Source organism: Argiope bruennichi, chromosome 8, assembly GCF_947563725.1.
Source record: "Argiope bruennichi chromosome 8, qqArgBrue1.1, whole genome shotgun sequence".
NCBI lineage: Eukaryota > Metazoa > Arthropoda > Arachnida > Araneae > Araneidae > Argiope > Argiope bruennichi.
This window is the reverse complement of record NC_079158.1, coordinates 86,539,583-86,566,236: the sequence shown is the minus strand read 5'-3', so window position 1 is coordinate 86,566,236 and position 26,654 is coordinate 86,539,583. Positions and strand designations below refer to the sequence as shown.

General features: G+C 24.4%; 1 protein-coding gene across 1 annotated transcript in view; it reads right to left on the bottom strand.

The window, feature by feature from the left end:
• Positions 1-26,395, bottom strand: part of LOC129980683 (cell adhesion molecule Dscam2-like) — a 550,882-nt gene extending 524,487 nt beyond the window's left edge. Inside the window, exon 1 of the mRNA XM_056091064.1 lies at positions 26,177-26,395. Coding sequence (XP_055947039.1) covers positions 26,177-26,279 — 103 coding nt within the window. The 5' untranslated portion in view covers positions 26,280-26,395. The remainder of the gene's footprint in view (positions 1-26,176) is intronic.
• Positions 26,396-26,654: the final 259 nt, after the last annotated feature.

Sequence of the window (26,654 nt, the reverse complement as noted above, 5' to 3'; positions counted from 1 at the left end):
TATCTTTATTATTTCTTTTTAGCATGTATTTAGTATTTTGAAGAATTATCAAAGACTTTATTCAAAAATTGCATTTTATTTCCTAAATAACTGTGTGTTTTTTTAATTTTTCGTTTATATATGAAATTGCTTTATATGTGAAATATAAAATTTTCTATTCCAAAATTATTTGCATTGTTGGAATATAGTTTCATGTTACGGAAATTTGCAAGAGATGAATGTTTAAAAGTAGACACATAATGTTATAACTGGCAAAAAAAATAAAAGATACGTTAATCAAAGATAATTGCTTTGAGATTTTTTTGTCTATAATTGATAAATAATGCTCAGAAGACTAGCAGAATTTTTTGTTCAAATTCTCTTTATCCATAGACTAGTAAAAATTTTCTGTTCAAATTCTATTTATCTGTAGACTAGCAAAAATTTTCTGTTCAAATTCTGTTTATCCATCGACTAGTAAAAATTTTCTGTTAAAATTCTGTTTATCCATCGACTAGTAAAAATTGTCTGTTAAAATTTTGTTTAAACAGAAAGATTATATAGATTAGTATTATAGATTTATTTATAGATTAGTAAAAATGTTCTCTTAAAATTCTGTTTAGCCATAGACTAGTAAGAATTTTCTGTAAAAATTCTGTTTTTCCAAAGATCAGTAAAATTTTCTGTTAAAATTCTATTCTTCCAAAGACTAGTAAAATTTTCTACTCAAATTATGTTTTTCCAAATACTAATAAACTTTGTTGTTCAATTCTGTTTATCCAAAGACTGATAAAATTTCCTGTTAACTTTCTGTTTTAACAAAGACTAGTAAAATTATCCGTTAAATTTCTGTTTTACAAAAAAATTACTAAAGGTTTCTGTTAAACATTTCTGTCTATTAAAATATTATTACAAAAGCCATGCCAGTAAAGTAATTATTTACATGAATATTTACCAATTCTGTAATTATTTAAAGCAAAAAATTATGAAATTTAGTGAAAGTATGAACATTTTTTATGTTCCATAGTTAATAATTTCTAAGAAAGAATTAAAAAAGAAAAAGAAAACACTCAAAATATTAAAGTAAAAAAACACCTTTTAAAATAAAGTAACAGCAATAAAAGCTTAAATCTTCAATTCTATTAAATTCAAACAATATTCAAATCCCCAATTTCAGAAGCTTAAAATATACAGTTAAGAATTCCCAGAAACAATATTATATAAGTAATACGCAAAATTAGTGTTCTTATGTTTTAATTTTTTTCAGTAATTTTGCTATTGCTATATTTATGAAATAAAATATGAAAACAAATATGAGAAAAATGTAGTAAACTTCTATTTTACAATACCATCTTTAATTTGTTGTCAACACGATTTTAATTCAGCGAAAGCTTTTCTGTTATTTTCCTTTTATTTCAATATGCCTTTTCCAGATAAAGTTTTCGAAAAAAAATCTAATTTACTAAAATCTTTTGATAAGAAATAACTGATTTCATATATATATGAACAGTATATTGAGAAGACGGAACTGAGATTAAATGGAGTTGAAATATACAAGTAAGAAAATGTTTTTAAGAAATACATGTTCATATGCGATTTCAACTTCCTTATTTGATTCTCTTATTTACTCAACTTGGGCCAGGAATAGATAAACGCGTTGTTCTTGTATGTCTGCAGCTGCTTTTGGAAATACAAAGTTTGTCGATCTGATCCAATCTCGCTCAGAATTTGTTTTAAGTCTTTGCTGTTTATTGATAAATGTTGTACATAGAAGTATAGAAAAATGAAGTTGCCTGCATTTCTTTTTTCATATCACAGAATTTGTGCGAAATATTGATATTTTTATTTTGTAATGTTTTTAATAAAAATGTCATTTTCGAAATCTTATTTGTAACAGAATTCGAATATCTTGAAGAAATATTAATTTCGGATTTTAGTTTTTGAATACGTTGTCTGCAAAACGGTCTTATTAGGCCCGATAGTATAAAAATATAATACAGTAATAATATTACCTCAATAGCAAGAAAAATTGATTTTCAATACATATATATTCAAATACAATAAGCATCTAATCATAGTTATTTCAAGAATATCGCACTAATTTATAACTGAAAAAAACATACATTCAGGCCTCTGAATATACCTCGCGTTTCTATAGGATTGAAGCAGATAAGAAATAAATTTCGGAAATATAATGCAAGTTGAATATGAGTATAAAATGTAACAGTGGACAAGTTATTAGCTAAAACATTCACAATTTGTTCCATTGACGAAAAAGATGAAGGAATCTTTAATAAAATACTAGTTACTTATAACAACAACGATTACTACGATTACTATAGATTGCAACGATAAAATCTTGCCACTGATAGGTCTTAAGATTATGCTTACTACTTATTAGTAGCTATTCATTCTGTTAACGCATACTTAACTGACAGAAGTTCAATATGAAAGTACATAATTTAATATGATCTAAATTTTTAACCCGTAGAAAATTCTTTTTTTCACAAGCTGGGCTGGCTGATGGATATAAAGGTACAAATAATTCTTTTCTTGCTTTAATCCTTAAGGCTTTTTCTTTCGTCTACGCTGATAATATGAGCTCGCATTTAAAGAATGTAATTTGATTTCTAAAAACACCGGACATGACAGAACTGGGCCTAAGGAGCTCCTCGAAGGTGGAGGCTTCAAAATATTCTCCGTTTTGGTATTTACCATGTTCATAATTACATCTTTAAAATACACCTTTTTGAAATGTTCTCTTACACATTTTAGTCTATGATTTGCTATATATAAACTTAAAGGATTTTTCTTCTTATTCAATTTTTATTGATATACTAAATTAACTATCCAGTTATGTTAATTTCATTTTTAAAGTATTTTAAATAAATCTTCTTTCTTTTTCAATTTCCAATTTTATTTTCGTTATCTTGAATTCTTCTTGTTACAGTCGTTGAAAGATTAAAATGTAAAAACTAGTAAAATAAGGAAATTTGAAACAATGAACTAGGAAATTTGAAGGAAAAAGAATTTGAAACAGGAAAACTAGGAAATTGGAAGCAGAGTATAGACTTTTCACCTGTTGGACACGATACGCAGCATTTACTAAATATTACTGTATGCTAGTACATCCGGTAAAATGTTAAATTCTTTATTATGTAAGCTTAGAATTCTTGTTTTATTATTATTAAGAATTGTTTGGAAATTAGAGAAAACTATAAACTCCAAGAGAGAGTTTTATGCTACACTTTTTATTGTTTATAAGAAATGAAAAATAATTCAAAAAATTATATTTCATTGCAATTATTTTAAGCGGATTATCTAAAGTAACTTTGATGTAGAGAAATATATTTGTAAAACTGATTGAAAGGTATTGACGATTTAGTGAAATATTAAATCCGTCCCATTCAAATTTTCTTTGTATGTCATCAGAGAAGGTCTACAACAGTAATTGCCAGATTCAATGCTCGAGCATTCTGGAAATAAATATTTCATCCTTAGAACATATATAAAAAAGATCAGCGAAACTTCACTGAAATATTTTCCTATCAATTTCTATGAAGCCTTTTGCTTTATATTTCCGATAAATATTTAATGATAAAATAAAAAAAAAACAATAAAAAATAACAGAACTAGCACATTATATGATAAATCGAATCCATTTCTGATTCAATTTCAGGTTTTGAATATTTTACTACATAAAGAAATGTGTTTGTTTCTTGTCTTCATGTATGTATATAAATATTTTTATCACGAGAATGTCCATAAAAAAGAAAATCATTCTGACTAGATATCATAAAAGAAATGGGTTCTTTGAAAACTTGAATATATGACTCATAACATTTGTTATGTATATAAAAAATATGTAGAATTTTTAAATGAATGGTGGTATATAATAAATCACGATATTGATGTATTTTTTTAGATAAAATAAGAGTTGCGATTTAAATATTTATCTAAATTTATTTCAGTTTTTCAGTTCAAGAAACTGGGAAAATTACTGCTAAAAACATTGTTAAAATATCCAACAGAACAGATTTCATTAATAACTATTACTTGAAAATAAGTATCTCTTTTACTTTTAACTTTTTAAGTGGATTGGTATCTCTCAAGAAATTACATTGTTGGAAATTGTATTTTGATATTTTCAAATAATTTTCATTAAAACACGTATCGATCATTAAATCATAATTTAACAAATACTAAATTTGTCGTAAGTCGTCTAAATCTTAATTTTTTTAATAATAAAAATAATGAATTTCCTGAAAATCCAGCATAAATAATTTTTTTGTGTGATTATATGATGAGTTAGCATTTATTACTTTTATATCCGTGCATATATATATATATATATATATATATATATATATATATATATATATTCTTTTCTTTTAAACTAAGATGTAAATGCTACATTTTTAATTCCATTTTACTTTAAAAATTTATTTGAAACCATCTCTTATCCTGATATATAGAAAAATTGTGCAATTACTTCAAGAAATGTTATTCTTATGTATTTGGTATATTTATGAAAATCGATTCATAAATTTTTAATTAATAGATATAAAATTTCCCCAGGTTACATCTTAGTTTGCCATAATTCCCCGACTCGACATCAGACACAAATAACTCCATCTTTTTTACAATTACCTGGACAAAAATTTTGAAATATCATGTATTCTTCATGTAAAATCCAAGAGGTTTATTTTTTATTCAAGCGAAATCCATCGTGAGATGCTCAGGCAATTACATGGAAGCAGAAACATGTTAGCTTTGAAAGGTAACCATGGCAACGTGGGTGAATCGGTCTCTTTCTGCTTTACTATTTAATTTTATTGTTACACGTGACGCTTACGATGTCGTTTGAAGTTCAAAAAGATAATTTTAACAAGACACCTCGCTTCGTGGAATCACACATATTTGCACAACGGAATTGTGATAATTTCATTTTCTCTTGTAAATAATTTAAAACAAACACGTGCAATGTCCTATTAACAAGCTTTGGCTCTAACGAATAATGAAAATATTCGGGTAGGGAAGCTAAGAGTTTGAACAGCTCATTTTGTAAGTGTTAGCTTTGTGATTGCTTAGTTTCCTGAATCTGATGATAAAAATGTTGCTTATAGTATTTTCAAAATTTTAACGAACACTACCAATTCTTAGTTAGCAAAATTTATTTAGTATTATTAAAAATTATTAGGAAGTATAAATTTCGAAATATAAGCATATAGGTTAAGAACTGAAGATGTTGATGTTTCTGTTAATTAACTAATTTAAACTTATATGTGCCATGTCTTATTAACTGCCTTTATCTATAGCAAAGAAGGTAAATATGCGGTTATGCTCGCTAAAAATACCATATTTTGTGGAACTTGCACTTTATAATTGAATAATTTCTTGACTCTTTTGATAAGAAAACTATTTATTTTTTTTAATTTTAATTAAAAAAATAGAAACAATTTCCTATTATTAACTGGTTAATATGTATTCATCACTTAAAAAAAACGAAATATGCATTAATATGGGTTGATAACTGCAATTGTTGATGAATAGTAAATTCAAGTCGTTACATTCCAGATTTTCACTATAATTGATCTGAAATTTGCATCTTTAATTTTGCAACTACATTCTGATATTGAAATTAACCTAAATAAAATCTAGAAAAGTTTCTAGGTTATATTGCTCACTTTTAAATTAATTCGAATGTGGTAATGATACTTATTTAAAAATTAATCACCAATTATGTCTTTTATAACTATTTACCTTATTTTTATAAGTCGAAAAATGTAAGATGTTATTAAATTCAAATGTTTTCATTTTAAACGATACTTTTTCTTGTGCTTCTGTTGCACAAGAGGTTAAAATACATTTTTTAAAAATTTAAAATAGATTTTTTTTAAATTTAAAATTGAATGTTTAAATTATATTCAGAATTACTATTTAAATAAAAAAAAATCTATGAAAATGGATACTTGAAGGATTTTTTATACTTATATTAAATAAATAAAAATTATTTTTCTTTATATAAAATTAAATAATTAAAGCATATTTTCTTTATATATAGAATGAATAAATGAAAATAATATTTCCTTTCTATAAAATCACCAAGTTATTTTTCCACCATCTCATCATATCACTAGATATATTCTGTTTTTCAGTAATTGTTAATGAAAGTTGAACAATTTAAATTCCTCATTCAACAAAAGTTTAAATCTTAACTATTTTGACTCAATTTTCCATAGCACATGGATAATTTTAGTAAAAGAATTGATTATTGATTAACATAAACCGTAGATATTTAGCTTCAAGATATATCGGATTAAGATTTAAATATTTTTCTCAAGACACAAAATAAAATCTAAATTGATAACTCAAATAACAATAAAGATAAACAATCATGATTTATTTCTATTTTAGTATTAGAAATTCAATTCTTAATAAAAGGATTATACTAATACTTTTTATATGATAAAAGTTAACTTAGAAAGTGGAAAATTTAATGATGCAATTATATAAATTAAGATTTCCATAATCATTAAATTTTGTATCAAGGAATCTTTTATTGTTGAATCAAGTCATATTGGAAATTGTTATAACATAATTCATGATAGCCATTGAATAAAATGATTTTTGAATCCCTATGTTAGAATGTTATTCTTTATTTACTGGTAATTCTTTTCGAAAATCAATATTTTCTTAAGGCTGTATAAAGTATAAAAGAAACAGCATGTATCTTATTTTATATGGAGGTAATGAAAATCACTTATCACATGTTAAGTATGTTTTCAAAATATTTCTGATTCGTGGAATCATGTTAGATCTATTTTGTTTAATGCTATCCATATCAAATATATACAAATATTTGTGTTCATTTAATAAAAAAATATTTCGGGAATTATTTGTCTAATTATGTTTTGTAAAATTCGTTATTTTCCGTTTGTTTAAATAGTTTTCAGTATATTTTTCTACACGATATTTAAGGTTTTTTTTAAATAAATATTTCCAATGTAGCATTTAAAAAAAATGTTCAAATAAAAAATAATTTTATGCTGTAATAAAAGCTGTATATTATAACTTGTATTAAAAGCTGTATATTATAAGCTGTATTAAAAGTTGTATATTATAAGCTGTATTAAAAGCTGTATATTATAAGTTGTATTAAAGCTTTATTAAACACTTATTAAGCTGTAACTAAGCGGTATTATTATATTAAATGATAGCTACAAAATAACACCCTTAAGGGAAAACATTTGTTTGAACAAAGTGCTACTGCAATGCACCAGAGAACACATTTTTCTACCAAATGAATAGGAATCAAAAGATGCTTTCATCAGCAGCATTCGACCACCCAAGATGTTGGACATCAGAAAACCTGACTCCCCGGGGGTGTCTACCACATTAGGACAAAACGTCAGAACCACAGAAATGCATAAAAAATGAATAGAAAGGATCTGAAGAGGAGTAAATTAAAAGCATATGCGACTTTCCTATTTGTAGTATATGTCCGGATCATTGAAATGACTATTATTAAATGGTACTTAGTGCAAATAACTTTCTCTTGCGAAGTTTTTCTGTAATATTGATTAATGTAATTTAGTAAAATAATCTTCAATTAGAGTGATTCTTAAAAGATGAAATTAAGAAATCTGTGGAATTTAAGTCTTTAACAATATAGATAGATTAATTAAAATATCGTGTTGGCAGATTATATTATATTTTTGTAAATAAAAACATTACGTATTTTGCGAATAACATTTTTCTGATTTTAATTATTGCTATATTTATTATATATTTACTTTCTTCTATATAAAATCTAACGAAAAGAATTATATATATATGAAATGGTAATTTAATTTTGCATTTTTTAAAATTTAAAATAATATAGTGCATAAATTGGTTCACTTAAATTCAAAAACGGATATTTGGAGATAGTTTAATTTTACGAGAAAAGTTGTAAGAGATTCAAAGACTGTTTGGGAGAATACACTCTGAATAACATAGATTCTAAACGAACGAAGTAATTGGATTTTCTTTAATGTGTATTTCAATTATATTAAAGTTACTACAATATAATTTTCATAAAATGATGAATATCTATAGAATATATGTTACCAATCCCAAATAGAACAAGTATTTTTCATTCACTAGAAAATTCAAGCAAATATCCCAAACAGTAAATTAAATTGCAATAAAATAGAAAAACAAAGCACAAATTAATGAAAATTGAAGTTTAGGCAAATAAGATTAAGGAAGCATTTTTATCCATTAATTATTAAAAACTTTAAAAATTTTCTTTATAATTTGATTACAGAACTGATAAAGATTCATTTATTTTCCAATTATTACTTTAGAATTTCTGCTTAAAATCAAAGTATATTATGAATTCGTTATCGATGTCATTTATTCTGATGAGAGTTCTTTAGTTTATCTCTTGTATAAAAAACAAAACTTTTTAAATATCAAATAGAAGCAAAAAGTCCAATTACGAAATTTATTTGATTGCTTACTTAAGACTTTCTTCAGTATATACGTAACAAAATTAAATATGTAAAATACGGTGGATTTATAATTGAATAATTTACTATTTTAATGTATAATTCATGAAGTTAAATTGACAAAAAATTATCTTTTAATATTGAAGCATATTTTTCTGTCAATGTTATATGGGAAGTGTTTTTAATTTTTTTTTTTTTTAAGTAGTTGAGTTTCAATCGTTAATCTTCAATTATTATTGAACCAACAGCAAAGATTCTGGATTTCCCAATAGTAGAATTCCGAAGAATCAAACGTATCTGAATATGCATTTAAACTACAAAATATCACTTGAATCGAAAACAATAAAATATAATATATGTAAATTATTTTTGGCAATTATAAATACCCCCAAGAATTTCAAGATATATTAAATTGCTATGATTGTATAACTTTTACTTTCTATAGTATATATGAAACCAAATTAAATATGTAAACTTCTGTGGATTTATAATTAAATAATTTGAAATGTGTAATTCATTAAATTAAATTTACAAACGATTCTCTTTTAAAATTGAAACATATTTTCTGTCAATGTTATATGGCATACATTTTTTTTTTAATTTTACTTAAAAAAACAGTTGAATTCCAATTAGTAATATTTAATTATTGAACCTGCACAGAGATTCTAGATTTTCCTATAGACGAATTCCGAAGAATGAAACGTATCTGAGTCTGCATTCAAACTACAAAATATCACGTGAATCTAAAACAATAGCATATAATATACAAATTATGGTTGACAATTATAAATTATCCAAAGGATTTTAATATATACATGTATATTTTTATCGATAAAAAACTATAATGATTTTTGAAAATCAACATAAAGTATTCAGAAGAAACTTATATGAAAGACTTTTGGAATCAGATTGAAATATATCTAAAAAGTAGCTCTTTACACTAACTATATCATTTTAATTCCTTAAAAAATTACCGGGAAATCATTTGCAAATTTCATAAAAATGTAATTTTTAAATACAATTTTTAATTAAAAATACAAGTGAGAAATTTTGTTACGAATCAAACAATAAAATATTTTTAAAAAAATGGTATTGAAATGCTCTTCATGGCTCAAAGATTTGGTTTCTCAGCTGCATTTACTTTTCTTCTTTGAAACAGCTGATAAATCTCTTTAGCATAAATTTATTTTTATTATTTCATCAAGAACTTCATTGAGAATGAAAGTTTATAACATTTAATTAACTAATTACCTAATGAAGGAATAACTTTAAAAGCAGCAGATGGTGAAACTTGAAACAGAATCTATATTTTTATAGAAATGAGTGTTTTATCTTTTTAAAAATAACATATCATAACGCTCTAGTTAATAATAATAAATAGTTTCATAATAGTTTCTAGAGAAAGCTGATATATCTTATCAATAATATAAAAAAAATATTTCAGTATTTATTAAATAAGTTTAATAGTCGGGATCGAATCATTTTACCAATTTGTTAATTTAAAATGCAGATTAGCATAAAAAATTTTGACATTGCGAATTGAGATACGGAACTGAGATTGAAATTAACCTTACGTCAAAAGCAAATAGGTTGAAATGATTTTATATTTCAGAGGTTTATTTTTCAAACTTGAGTTTCATATTTTACTGATAATAACAAATATAAAAATGTGGGAAGAATTTTATTCTCCAACAAAATAATCAATTTAAAATTACTTAATTTCATGCGTGATCACATTATTAGTTGATTTAAAAAAAAGATTTATTTAACTAAGATTTATTAAAAACCATGTCTCCTTTATGAATGCAATAAAATCATTTAATTAAATTCCCTTATTACTGAAGTCAAACTGTTTTTAGTCACATCAATATGTCTTTGAATATAGTTTAAGTTACGACAGTACGTTCTATGAATATAATAAAAGTGAGTATTCTATTTACTTAATGTGATTTTTAAAAACGTGGTTCGATTCCCTTAAAATATATTTCGCAAGAAATAAACATACAATTTATTCTTCACTTATTTATTTCTTTTATTTAATTTATATACTATAATTTTATTCGCCTAATTTCATCGTACATTCAAGATTGAATTTGAAATATCTCCTACAACTAAAATTCCGATTATTTTTTATTATTTAACATATAATAAATATGTGGAGTCCAGCAAAGTAAAAATCTTTCTCGTTAACTTTTTTCTGCTTTTATTTTAACTATAATATTTTCGGCGAAATTATTTGTTAAAAAAGCGTTACATATTAACCTGAAGTGTAAGCATTATAAATGCTAATAATTAAGATAAAGAGGAATATGGATTGGATGATAAGTTAGATTTTCCGAAATTCATGGTAGTTGATGTAACCAGCAATGATCATAGCGTTCTGTTTACATATTAAAATTAGCGATGTAATTAACTGTCATAATTTCATCGATAAAGATTTCCATCAATATCTGTTAACAGAACTTGAGGTAAGTGCTACATGATAAAAAGTAAAATTATAATTATTATTAACAGTTTATTGAAATCGTGTGTCTGTATACAAAAACTTTTTACAACTTCTATTTTTATATCTTTCTTATATATATATATAATTTAATTACAATATATTTCAATGCTGTATAGCTATATTTTTTTAAAAATTAATATAAAAAGATGTGTTGTATCAGAAAGTTTCATACTTCTTATCCGATAGTGACAGATTGCTCAGAATAAATTTTAAAAACAACAAGAATATAAGATTATAATGAATTATAATAATTTTTATTGTCTTCAAAGATTCTGAAAAGTGCATAACTTGAACGTAGTTATGTTGGTTGCTGGAGCAATAATTTTCTAGTCCCCCCCCCCAATTTTTTTAAGTTATAAAAAAAAACCTTGTTAAAACCATTACTTGTTATTATTTAGTTATTACTACTTAAAAATTACTTTCTTGAAAATTACTTGTTAAGAAGCATTATCTTTGCATCACAATATCAATAAGACAAATTCAAAGAAGATTTATTAAGCATTTTCTATTTTTTGAGACAGCAAAATATTGGCACTTTAATTTTATTAAAGAAAAAAGAAAGTGATTCGATATTCTTGCTTTCAAAAATATTTCATTCTAATTATTGATATGTAGTAATAAAGATTAATTTTTCTATTGGACTAGCTTAAATTTTCAAAAAAAAATCATAAATAGAATATTAAGAAAACGCATTCTTTGAATACATGTTCTAAACACATTGATAAACTGTAAAAGATAAGCTCCTTTTATTTCTCTGTATTGAAATTGTATGTAATAAAGAATAAAATTTTAATTCATTTATCTGACAAATTTGCCATTCAGAGCTTATGGGAATACCTAAATTTAAAAAAAAAATTAAAATTTTATGATATTTAAATGTTTTTTGCTCTTTATTATTAGATTTTGGCTAAAGAAATATGTCATGATTGTTGGTGTGATTCATTTTTGCTATAAATACGAATCAAATCAATGAGTCTTTATATTTTATATGAAATAATAATAAAGAATCAATCTAAATTTTGTACTCAGATATAATTTACTTCTAAATGCGACTACGTTTCTATATAAAAGATAAACATTTGAAAACAAATGGCTTTCGTGAAATAACAATCAATTTATATATTTCCTTCTAAGCTACTTAAAAATACAATAGAAAAAATAAAATATGAAAGTTATTTTTTAAATAAAAATTTAGTAGAATTCTCTTACGTTTAGTTATTCTTAGTGACATTAACCCTTCCTGTTGTATTTATAAGTATAATTAATGGATTTCAATCATTTCGTTGAGTAATCAAGCAAAAAATGAAACAAATATAACACATACTTGAATTATGATAATTTAATTTTTCATCATTTTAATCACAGATATATCCTACTTCCATATATATTTTAAAACGTTTAAATAAATTAGGAATTATAATTTTCCAAGAATTATTTACTTCAATATTTGATGCCATAGATATATAAAAGTGAATTTTCTAATAATTATTTAAAAGCGATTATTTTTACAAGCGAGAGCTTATCAACGTATGAAATTAAAAGTTTAACAAATGCACCTACTGATTTGTTATCCTTGATAATTAGTAGCTCATGATACTGAAAAAGATATATGCAAAAGCAATGTCCCAAAAGAACTTTTCTCAGAATCTCCTTCCTAAACAAGATTGATAAATAGGGGTAAAGACATGATGCATTGCCCCGGTCAATCAAGAGTGCCAAAGAATGCAAACCTTTTCCCCTTACAGCCTAAACGTGAAATGCCTCAATGCTTTTCACTCCAGTTTGCAGTGTAGAAAAATATTTGATTTATACACGAAGAGATAACAAAATGATGAAAGTGCGTGTAAATCTACTTTCCGGTTAATCAGTGATAAATAGTGTAAAATCTATTCATTCGAAGCAATATGCAATGAAAATAAGAAGAGAAAATTCTAATTAGCTTTCCTTACCAGAGTGCATTTGCCTTAATTATGTTTTGTAAGTGTAGTCCGCTTATTTATCGGAAATATTCTATTTATGAAGAAAATTCAAATTACTAATCTTGAACTAATAAAAAATTAAAAATAATAATTATAATATTTTTTTAACAATTTGTATATACAAGCGTCATATACTGTTGAAGATATGAGACAATAGATAAGCTCATGCAAATAAATCCTAGGCAAAACATTTTAATCATATATATATATATATATATATATATATATATATATATATATATATATATATATATATAATCAAATTTTACTGCATTAACTTCTAATATTTAATTACAGATGTGTTAGAAATACATTATATTCAACATGTTTTATTCATATATATGTGTATATATATCTTCATTTTATATATTCATGTATAAAATGAGTTTCAAAAAATATATCATTAATAATAATTAAATTAAAGTAATAATAATATATATATATATCAATACTTCATTTTTATATGTAATTGGAATTAATTCATTCTTCGATCTACTTGGATTTTATAAATATTGACAGAAACTGCTCTCCATATATTATTTGTTAGAACTATTTCTCTCTCTCTCTTTCTATATATATATATATATATATATATATATATATATATATATAATGTTCCTAGTTATCAATATTTTATGAGAGCTCTTGAAATTTTTCTTTAAATTTACATTTATTTACAAAATATACATATTAAACGTTAGAGAAATCACGTTATATATTGATTATATTTTCTGGAATAGTGAAAACTTATCATTACTCATTATTTTTATATTCTAATTGCTAACTATATGCGAAAAATTAAGATATCTTTTATAATAAACAATGCAATAATATGTATATTATAATACTGTAATAAATACATATTATATATATATAAATATTTTGAACGTGTCAATGTATTACAGAAACCATGGTCATATATATCTTATAAAGATATATAAAACCATGGTTTATAAAGAGAGATATATAACCATCGTATGCATTCGTACAAATGTTCTCTATTTTAGAGTGATTTAATTTTCTTTGGATATAATTTGCTTCCTCCAAGAAAAAATATTTCATCAAAAATATAGATTATATTTCCTTACTTACTATACAGTATTTTGATACAATTTGAGATTGCTTTGGATTAAGTTTAAATGGGAGATAAAAGCATTAAATATATTTTGGTTAAATTTCATATAAATTTAAAATTATTGCGTTTGATTTACTCAGTTTTCATTGTTATAAGCATATATTAAAATAATTAAAAACATAATTATTAAATATTTTTTTAAAAATATATAAATTAAAAATAATTAATTCAGTAACTAGTTCATTAAAAAATTTAGTAACCTATAAATAATATGTAATTAATGAAAATGCATAATCATCATACTGATGATATATTAAAATCTCATGTAAATGCATTTTAATGCATATTTTATTAATTATGCTAGTCAGATTTTTTTTTGTAAATATTGACTTTTGGAAATGGAAATCAATTATACTTTATTGTACGGACATTAAAAGAAAATTATTTTTAACCGTATGAAAACTTATTCTTCAATGAGTATTCAAACAACTGCGGAATCACCTAAAAAAGTGCATGAGACAATACACTTTATCAAAATAAATCTTGATAATCTAATTTAACACCGATGATGATTATCTATTTCTTTGATAACGATTTTATCGGATCTAACGAATAATTGTTATAAGTAATTAATGGCCTAAATTATATAATAAAATTACAATTCATATTTCATAAAAATAATATTTTATGAAAGTAATCAGAAAATAAAATTTAATCATAACACATTTTCAGTTTCTACCAAACAATAAAATCTTTCCTTTAGATCGCTTTTATAATTACTTATACGTTAAATTCAATGAATAAAAAAATTTATTATTGAAATAATTCATATTCCATTTTAAATTTTATATTATTGTCTATCCCTTATAAACTATTAAAAATTCGCAATTCATATTTAATATTTAAATTCTCATATGTTCCAAGAAAAAGAAACTGTAGCAAAAACTTTGGCATTTTTTAATTCGAAATCTTTAAACAAATATAAGAAAAAAAAATCACTCATCGTTTTGAAATTTCATATTCCCTAAGAGATTTTTTTTTAAATACATTGAATATAACATTATTCCAAAGATAAACAAAGATATTTGTCACTGCTTAGCCATTTTCAAGGGATTACATTCTTTTATTTTTCTTAATGAAAGAACGACTTACTATCCCATTTATCGCGGTTCGCTGAAATTTATGAATCGTTTCTATTTGTAAAAAAACAGAGGTACTTTACGGCTGCTTACATTCTTTGTTGATACTTAACAGCATTTTTTTCTTCATTTGTTCTTAAGTAAATATTTTCTTAGATAACTCGAAAAAAGGCGCGTTACTTTTGTGTCAACAAATACGCATTGTTACCTATCGATCTTTAGAAAGAACACGAAATGACAAATTGTGTAAGGAGCAAGAAAAACAAATGCAATCTGATTGCCAAAAATTGCTTAGGCGACAGGAAAACGAAACTTGCTTCATCTTAGTTTCTAGTTTAAGAGACTCTTATTATTCATTTTTATTAATTTTTTTTGCATGGTACTGCAATTTTTTTTATCAATAATAGAATTTGCTGGATAACAAAAGTAAATTTCCCACGTTTATTAATGGTTTATACATTTAAATTATACAACATGACTATTATTTTCTTTTAAAAAAAGTTATACTTTTTTAGCTTAATAAATCACGTATTAAAAATTTACGTACAATTTATTTTTTTAAGATTTGTACATTTAATAAAATGAACACAAATATGTTGGTATCTGACATATTTTTGAGAATCTGTATGGTTTCTAACCTACAGAATCAGCTCGAAGTGAAGAAGTTATTCTTACTGATATTTAATTTTTGACAGAGAAATGTTCCCTTATATTGGCGAAAAATTTGGCAACGTTTTGGCGACAGTTTTGTTACAAAAACCGACCAAGAAAATTAAAGGACTGTTGAAAATTTGCAATACAAAAACCGACCAAGAAAATTAAAGAACTGTTGAAAATTTTCAATACAAAAACCGACCAAGAAAATTAAAGGACTGTTGAAAATTTTCAATTAGAACTCTAAATCCAGCGATTCGTCAAGAAAATCCGATACCTTGACCCGTATAATATATAACCAACCTCCAACTAATATAAAGAATTCCCACTATGAGTATTGGTCATTCAGCTAGCTTTGTAAGTGCTTTTAGTGTCCCTGTCCGTTTGTGATACGAGACTGTACAATTGCTATTTTTTGTATGCATCAACTGTATATTATACTTCTTATTTTTTGTATAATGAAGCATTGCTTTTTCATTATCCAGAATGCTAGGTTTCTCTCAAGAAACATGAATCCTAACATTTTGGTATTGCAGGTCCAAGTTTCCATATGGGCTCGTTAAGTATTTATCCTTAATACATTTGTTGAATTTCGCTCATTTGCCAGTACAAATATTATTTAATATAAAACATTATCCGAGCTAATTGTAGATTAATTTGTTTTCTTTGGTCGTGGTACATTCAAATACAATGACGTTAAAGAGTTAGCACGGTAAATTTTCATAAATTATATTGATTTTCGGTTATTAATGGTTTCAAAATCTTAAATAAAAAACATTTATATTTGAAAGTTTTTTTGAATTGAAAATCTTAAAAATTATAATTTATAATTAAAGAGAAATAACAATCTATTAAAATTACATCTCAATATTTTACATTCCTAAAATTTGACCTTAGTCATTATAGTTATAATAATATAGACATTGGAAATATATTTAAAATTATTTTTCAATACGTCCAAATGCACGATTCATTTATTACTTTAGGTGTTTCAGTATACATCTAAAATTGCATATAAGTCACAAGTATAGGGAAGCTTGAGAAAGAGACTTGTATAATTGGATTCTGAGTATTATATTATTACCCACAGCACATTAGACAATTATTTGTGAAAAAAATGTATGATTTAATATATAGACACGCATTAAATTTACTGATAATTTACAATTAATTTTAGCAATAATTCCAACAACATACATAACATGTTTGCCTTCATGTGAGATTTTTATTAAACATTGGCACTTTATAAGACGATTGAAACTATTTTAATGAGATTAGTCGGAATTTTATATAATATATTTCCCTCTATATAAATATAATATTTCTTAAAAAGTATTGAAGCTAATTAAATATAAGTTTTACAAAATATTTCAGCTCTTAAATACTATCTAGCATATTTCATAACAATTGTAAATAATTTAATAGACATTTATCTAAATTCTGATATTTAAAGAAATTTAATAATCAAATAGAATCTGAAATAAATGCAATTTAAGAGCACCAGAGATTTTTATTTGAATTTCAAAGTGCAAAAATTATCTGCATGAAAAAAAAATTATAGATATTGCTATTGCAAACTTTGCTCTATAATTTATATTCTCTAGAGCCACATATGCAACAGGAATTCCGAAAACTGACGGAGTAAAATATCTTAAGTGTTATTAAATTTATCATTCGTGTTTATTTTTAGTTATTTATTATTTCTATGCGATAATTACGGTTCAGGTTATCTTTATAATTATCTAAATGGAAAATCTATGTACTGTTGCACAGTATTCCTAAGGGGAAATTATTTATTTTAATCTGTTTTTTTTACTCTTATTTTTTTAAATAAGTTTTTGATTTTTGTTTTTAAGTCTATGAAAAAGTTCTTTTAGCTACCAGATTAATATTTTATAACAAATAATATCGTTTCCTTCTTATTTCATCACTCTCTCTACTCAAATATTTTTCAAATAAACGTAAAATAAGATTTTAATAATAATCTAAGTATACTTTTATTTTTTTAAAGATACTTAAAATTAGAAATTTACCACTGAATTTTAAATTAAGTTATTTAAAAAATGTTTTTTTTCTTTTTTATCGATGTGATAAACGCCAAAAATATATGAGCAATTTCGCATACCTGCATGAATGATTACATCTTCGTAACAATTAATTACATGCATCCAAAACAGATATTGCATCTATTAAATTTGAAACAAAATTGTTGATTGTTTTTGGTTTTTCATCCTGAGTGCGCACATATACTTCTAATTTTATATATGTGAATTCGTAAATTTAATTTTTTGAAATTCTTTAAATACAGAATGTGGTTAAAAAGTTTTGTGCATATTTAAGAATAAAAAATCATTCCTATTACTTCTCTTCAAAGAAAAATGTAGGAAAAAATATATTTTCTATTTTTTGGGGAAATTACTGTTTTTCCGCTTAAAATATTACAAGAAGTTTTATTTCATATGCTTGACTGAATTTTATTATAAAACTTTTATTTTAATAATCTTTGATATAAAATTTTCATTAGGATTTAAATGATTTAATATTTAATTAAATAATTGCATAATAATAGTGTTATTTTAACGTACATTTTAAAATTAAGAGATTAAATTCATAACATTTATAAATATTAAAAGAAATATATTTAATTTACAATACTGCAAACTAAATTACATTCAAAAATATGTATTTGAATTTACGAATATCTTATATATAATCGATTAATACTTTCATAGATTATATTATTTATTGTTTCCCTAAAATACACTACTGAATTCTTCATCTATGAATCTAAAATCTACATATAATCATGCAAATATTTGAAAAAATTTAAGAAGCGCAAAAATCTGAATAAATTATTTTCTAAATAATGTGTAACACTGTGCAAAAAATTATTTATAAGTAATTTTTTTAAAAAAGTCTATATTTTCTAACACAGATGGGGGTTCAGATTAGTTCTTTCATGTCAATTTTTAATTAAAAATATTAAAATGTTTCATACATATTCGTATTAAAAGAGTGAATGAAAGTCTTATTCAGGTATTAATATCCACCTACAAGAAATTAATTTAAATCTTAATTTTAACATTGAGAAAAGCACACGATTAAATTATTAATAGATGGGTTGGAACTTCGTCTATAACATCACTATATTTACAAAATTGGCAAAAATAATGAAAAAAAGTATGGGAATGAAACTGATATTATTAAAGAAGTTATTTTTCAGATAAAGCGATAATACTTTTAGTGAGATAAAATCTTCTGAAGATATAAATATCATTTTCTATAAGCAAGTCATAGCGAATAATTTTCTCCGAAAACCTAAGGCAACTTATTTTCGTTCACGATCATACATTCTGTTTCAGATCCATTTCAATCTTCGGTATCTTTTGCATCTTCTCTAATCTAACTAAAAAGTGATTTTAATGACATGGTGAGTCTTCCTCCTAACATTTCTAATGAAGTTTTCAAGTCTATTTATTAGATAATCGAAGCATTGAATTAAATGCATATAATGATATTGTTGGAAGCATTCATATAAAATATCAACCAGATTTTATTTACATACACATTCCGCACTTTCATATACATTCATGTATACATATGTATATGTGTGTGCATTGCTGTCTAAGAGCATGATAGTGCTTCACACAGATATACATTTAATAGTAAATGTATTTTTGCCACTTAAATAAATATAAAGGTATTTGGAAAGAAAGAATACTTTATTTCGTTGTTTTGTTTTTTTTGTTTTTGGAAAAGAATATTACTTTGTCAGATCAATCATTAAATTTAGTTTGGTTCAATATAATGTTCATTATTATGCAGTGCTACGTAGATGGAAAGGAAGAAGATATAATTTAATTTTTAGAATATATTTTAATGCAGCTTTTTAACAAACGTAAATGGCAAAGCAGCAGATCTGAGATAATTTTTATTGGATAATGTTATTAATTTTGACCACAAAATCCTAAATTTACAGACAAGCACTACTTTTTATCAGAAACAATATCCTGCTGATTATTTATTCCTTTATAACTATTCTAATAAAAAAATATTCTTATAAATAATTATTCATATAGTCTCAAACTAGATATAATAAAATGGAGACTGAAGAAATGTGCTGAATGTGTGAACGATTTTATTTTAATAAGCAGCTACTCTATATTTCAATAATCCAATTTAGGGAATTCACAATTATATTTGATTAGTCTTTGAAGCATTAAATTAGTATTATTATTAGTTTTGGAAAAGTATGAAAGACACCAACTACTACTTCTTTTCTACTCTTTAAACTTTCAACGTTTTATTTTTACTGAATTAAAAAAATCATGTCATAATTTTAAATATTGAATAAAGAGGTAGTGAAATAATGACTTGAACTCTATATTTTTATAGCATTATTTAAAAAAAGTGAAAATACTTCTAGAGGTTGATTATCTTTAGAATTAAAAAGCATTAAATTGGAATTAAAAAAATAACACTGCTTTAGCATGCTGTAAAAAAAATTAAGAATTTATAAACTTTCTGTAAATATGTCTTCATATAGTTTGGTATACTTCATGGTTTCTTTTACGAATCGTATTCAAATGCTATAAATTTTTGAATCAAATCTCTTGATACAATCTATGCAGTATTTCAATCGCAACGTTTTTAATAAAATGGTACTACGTTTACCTGATAAGCAGATTAGCATGTATTATTTCTTTCTTTTTTAATTTTTTTCACAAATTTCGAAGAATGAATTTTTGAAAACGAATGGAAATAGCCTTATCCTTTGTTTAATTAACTTGTAAACGTATTATTTGTTTTTAAAAACCAATTGACACATTATCTATAAATTATAAAGCAATTTGCAAATTTTGAATATATATAGGAGCGCACAAAAAATTAAGTGCATGTGAGAAATATGGAAATTAAAAATAAATAATAGTTAAGCTGTTTACAATTCTACTAAGAATTAGATCTTAACTTTTAAAACAAATCAAGCGAATTCATCGCTTATTACAGTATTATAAAACATTTCTTTCAAATAAAATAGAGAATATTTGCAAAAAAATCAAGAGTATTCTAGTGCTTAATTAGCAAACATTTATTTGAACAAAGAAGAAATTTGCGTCAGAATGTAGTGTTAGTACAAAAACAAAAGAATATTCTTAAAGATCAGTTCCCAAAGAAATTGCAAGAATCACTCAAATATTTTACTGGAGGGTGAAACAGAAGAAATAGTCTTTTTTCTTTACTTTTTTTTTTTTATTTTCTTCTAACAAGAAGACAGAAAAAGTCTTTTTTTTTGTTTTTGAAATTGAAAAAAATTTCGTTCAACAAAATAGTCGGCAGACGGAAAATTAAAAGAAATAGGTTTGACAAGAAAAATAGAAGAAAAAAGAAACGAGAGAGAATGTCGGTTTTACTTCTGTGATTTATTTTTCTAAAAAATTACTCTTAAATTTACGAAGTATTTCCCACATTTAAAGACATTTCAAAACAAAAGCTAAAATAACAAGGAGATAGTTCGAAAAAAAGATCCATTCAAACATTAAATTCTTTTTTATCGTTTTGTGTGATTGCTGTAATTAGTTCCGCTTTTGAACTGTTGCATTAATTTGTGTAATGAATATTTCAATTACTGTCAAGCATTTTTTATTAAAAAAAAGAAAGATCTTGATTCTGCAAAAACAAACTATGATAAAACATTAGATTTTTAAAATATGCCATTTACAAAAAAATATGTAATAAAAATTAAATGGGAATAAATGCATTAAATGTGATGGTATTTAAATTATTACTCCAGTTAAAAAACTGTTGCTTTAAATATATTATCATTTATATTTTTTTAAATAGTAAATGTGATATATTTTGCAATAAGAGCTTATAAATGACCTCATTTTTGTTTATAAGAAATAAAAATGAAAATTGAATGGGGGGAAAATGCAGAGATTATTTGTTAAAAATATGGTCATTGAAAAATAAAGTTCTTTCAATAAATATACTTTTTAACAAGTTTAACAAAATGAAAGTGTTAAAAAGTTTTAAATACTAATTCATGGCAAGAAGTTTCTTTATTAAATAAGATTATTTATCATTTAAATTTGTTTTAGAAATAGGTTTGTTGACAAATAAATGCATTAAAATATATATTAAAATTAGAAATAGTATAGCAAAGTTTTAATATGTGTATTTTATGGGGAATGAATTTTTTTTAGATTTGTATTCATGCAGATTAGATCCAATGAGCCAAACCAAAAAAATTATTTCTTAATGCAAAAATTCAAATAATTTTTCAACATAGGAACTTTTGGTATTTCAAGGACATATGCTTAGAAATTTATTTCTTGATTTTAATCTCCATTACTTAAAAACGTTAGTATTTTTTAGAAAAATATTGTTTTACTTTCTTCTATATGTAATATAGAGAAAATATAATAATTGTCAAAAAATTTAAACTCCAAATTACAAGTTTGACAATCAAGTTATTACGAATTACGAGTTACGAGTTTAGACAATCCCCAATTCAATAAACACAATTTGGAAAACTGGCCTATATCTGTGATAAAGATAATTGAAAAAAAATCTTTTAACGGATGGTTTTAATGGATGGATCCACATGGGTAAAATTTGCTATACAATCTTTATAAAAGATTTCTGTCAAATTTTTAGCAACATAGGTTCAGAGGAAGTCTGTGTGACCGGATATCTGGATATAATTTAGTATGATATCTATAAAACGTAAGGATCTAGATAGATAAATACAATTAGTAGAATTAACATCTATAGTCTAGATACTCATTAAATTTTGAGCCAAATTCATGAAGAGATTGAGCATCTGTCATCTGTACTTTAAAAAAAAATGTAAAAGCGATAATTTAAAGACGCAATGACAAATATATCAAATTTGATATGGGATTTTGTGAATATAAGTGTAGTATTGTGACAAATTTTTGTTTCAATCGGTGGAAAAATCTCATCTAAACACAAATTTTCATATACTATTAACAGCATGCCAATGATTAATAGCTAAAAACCTCTTTAAGGGTCACGAAACAGATTCAGTAAAAAGGCTAAATTCACACCAAGGGTTAATATTTCATATCTTTTGTAAGAAAATGCTATCAGAGATTATGCGAGACAATTTTGGAAGGATTATTTGCACTGGTTTAATTTAAATAATTACAGTTTAAAGATACAATCTGAAGTTACTTTGAAATTAAATAGAAAATGAATGTTATAAAACAAAGGAATTGGTAAAATTGTAATGAAATTTTATAGGCCAAAATATTTAGACACAAATGATAAAAATTCCCTGTTTAGTAACTGAATATGCGATCTGCCAGCCAGTTTAATTACTAGTCAGGCAGAGGTATTCAAAGAGTGATTATCTAATTAAAGGATTAATTTTAGGTTCCATTTCGTTGGAGCATTCTACTTCAATTGTACCAAAACCTCTTTGATGTTCTGAAATTCATTATATGAATATACGTTAGAATTCCTATCAATAAACTCAAAGATGTTCAATTAGCGAGTTGAATATTCCTTTGACATTTGGTTTGGAACATTATAATTTCGAGGAATGGTCAGAAATGAGTAAACGACGTCGTATCATATCGCCAGAACCGTAATATCTGACCAAAATCGGTAGTAATAGAACAAGATCCTGTGATCTGTTGGATTTGATCTCAATCATCCAACATGAAACAAGCCCACAGACAGGAATGATCTTTAATATCAACTAAGATATATGAATATATTTCAAGAATCATATTTTATGATTTCAATCCTCATCACCAAAATCAGCGGTTCGACATACAGTGATATCATATTAGAATTCCATTGATTCAGTAAATCTTGGTAACGAATCCTCAATTCAATTGATTTTCTATTGCATCATATAATTTTTTAAGACATTTTTCACTTGTGTCGGGATATTGTTCTTAATATCGAAAACTATGTAAGCTCAAAAAAGAGGTTCCGTTCTTGGTACAATTTCTTGCGCTAACACATTGTACGTCATCATGAACCCATTGCTCATTTTAGGATAGCTTAAACACATTGCACATTCCTTGTCAAAACATCATTTTTGACGCAGAAATGTTCATTCCCTCCCATCTGTTCTGCCTTAAAGCCAAAAAGTTCCCAGAAGGTGAAAAATACGACTTTTGAATCGTTTCATGATTTCTGAGAGCTTTTGCTCCAAGATACATAAGTCAAATAATCTCTTCAAGATTTTGCCCACAATTATTCACATTTTGGACCAGATTAGAACGCACTTGCTGTCACCCTGGAATGTTTCATCCCAGAACCCAGAATCCTGGAACCCAGAACATCAAGTCGATAATTGAACACAATTTGAGAAAAAGTCAAATGAACAACTAAACTGCCATTTGGGAGTTTCTTTAGTATATGCCAAAAAGATTTTCAGGGTATAAATTATTGAATCCCGAAGTGGGCCAAACGTATGATTGAGTTCCTAATTTTGTAATAACTAAGCTATATAATAAACCATCCATTTTCCCCAATAATTGTCATTTTTTTTCAATTGAGGGGAAAAAACCTTGACCCATTGGAACTATTTTGTCTTAAAGTTATAACAAGCCTGAATGCGCAGTATCAGCTTTAGTCAAAAGTCGATAATTACATTTCCTCTGGAAGCTTATGAAAGTAGATTATATTAAATCAAAATAGTGATAGTTGGCGATAACATCCAGAACACAAAGATCATGAATAAATATTTTATTGGCAATAGAACAACTATTATTTCTGACAGTGCAACAGTTATTTCTGAATCAAAAGTTCTGCGACTTATTTATATGCATTAGTGAAAACTAAAATGCATTCTTATTTATAAATAAACTATATTATTATTTATAACTTCTTATAACTAAAATACATCTGAGTGTACTTAAATTATTAAATTCTAACATTTCGTAATATTTATTTATAATAAGAATTTCTGGTATTACAAAAGTAGGTAAGAATATAAATATGAAGAACAGAAAAAAGACAACACATGTATATATATATATGTCAAATTCTACTAATAATTCCGCATGTTTTCTTTAAGATTATTTAGACAGACTGTACATAAAATCATCTTAGGATAACGATAGGATTCATTCATTCATATAATGTTCTTTGAATTCTCATAATATAATTCGAACATTTAAAAAAAAACTCTTTAAAAAAGAGCAAAAAAATGATTTTTAAAAACTGTTTAAAGTTAAAAATATAAACTCAGGTAGAAAGTTTTATAATCCATAAAAGAAAGAGGACCATCTATTAACGTTTTAATTTAGAACTATTATAAAATTCAAAGTATCGAGAAAAATCACTAAGATGTGCTTTGCATGATTAAGCTCAAAACATTTTCATATTTTTCACCCTACTTTCATTTGTGAATGATATGGATTAATGATAAAATATTAAACAAGAAAGTTAGCTGAAAGCAAAAGAAAAAAATATATTGGTCCAAGTAAAACTCTCACGAGAACGTACTTTTTATGTATCTTATTTATTTTTATTTTTGTAAACTTCAATATCATGAAGCTGCTTAATAAGAATAATCTTCATAAAGAATCTTTTCTTAACGCCCTGAAGACTAGCATTGTAGTCTTAATTTATCTAGGTAATAATAATAATTTCGGAGGATTAATGATAATTATATTTTTAAGTTAATTTAGAATAATATTTAAATCAAATGTGATCTTTTTTTTTGATTTTTTAATAAATGGTTTTTAACTCATTTTCAATTGCATTATTTTAGCAACTACTGAGGTGAAATTATGTTTTCTTTTATCAGTTTTATCGTGACAAATTATTGTAAGATTTAAATTTGAATTTGGTATTATTACTGAAATATACATAATTTTCTCTTCCTAAATTATAGAAAGCCACTTTATTTTAAAATAAAAATGATATTACATGCAAGAATATATTCTGAAAATTAATATTAGGCTCTTTGAAATCGATATTAATCGATAATAATTAGTACCAAATTAAATACATATTGATTTAATAAAAAATGTTTTTGAATGGACATCCTAAATTTTACTTTTTCAGTATGCAAATCTCAATTAAATTTATTACTCAATACTGTAACTTTTTACTGATTCGAGAAAAAATTAAGGAAAATATCTTAAGAATATTTTTGCTAACTTAAATACAAGATAATTAAATTAATTATTATAAAACATAAAAAAAAATCTTGAATAAATATGATCAATAATTTTATGATCTATAGCAATGATATGACAATGTATTTATGTAAGGTCACAAATACATTAGCTTCAATAAGTTCTAAAATATTGATAATTATTGTTTATCCAAAAAATTAATTATTAAAAGTTTCTACTTACCTTCCTTTATAAACAGAAGCAGTATAATGAACTTGATTACAAACATCTTTGAGAAGTGATTATCCATTATTGAGATGAAGTTTAAATTGCCAAAGCAATGCATTTTGCAGAAACACTTTTAGTTTCCCATTGTTATTTCGCAGTCTTATATCATTTGTCATTAATTACATGAAGTTTGCAGTAAAATATTTCCATTCCAAATATATCATTGATAAATTTTAGTATATTATACAAATACTTTCTTCAAGCTTCTGTTACATGATTTTTTCGGAAATTCAGTTAAAAAATGATATATGACAATTGTGAAAAAATTTAAAATTATATATTATGTTAAATGCAATCTCTTTTTAATATGTTCCAATATAAGTAAGTAAATTATTACACATTTATTTTGTTAGAAACATGAATCTCATATTTCCGAATTCGATAATTTCGAATTCATTTGACACTAAGTTCCATTTTCAGGAATAAATCTTCT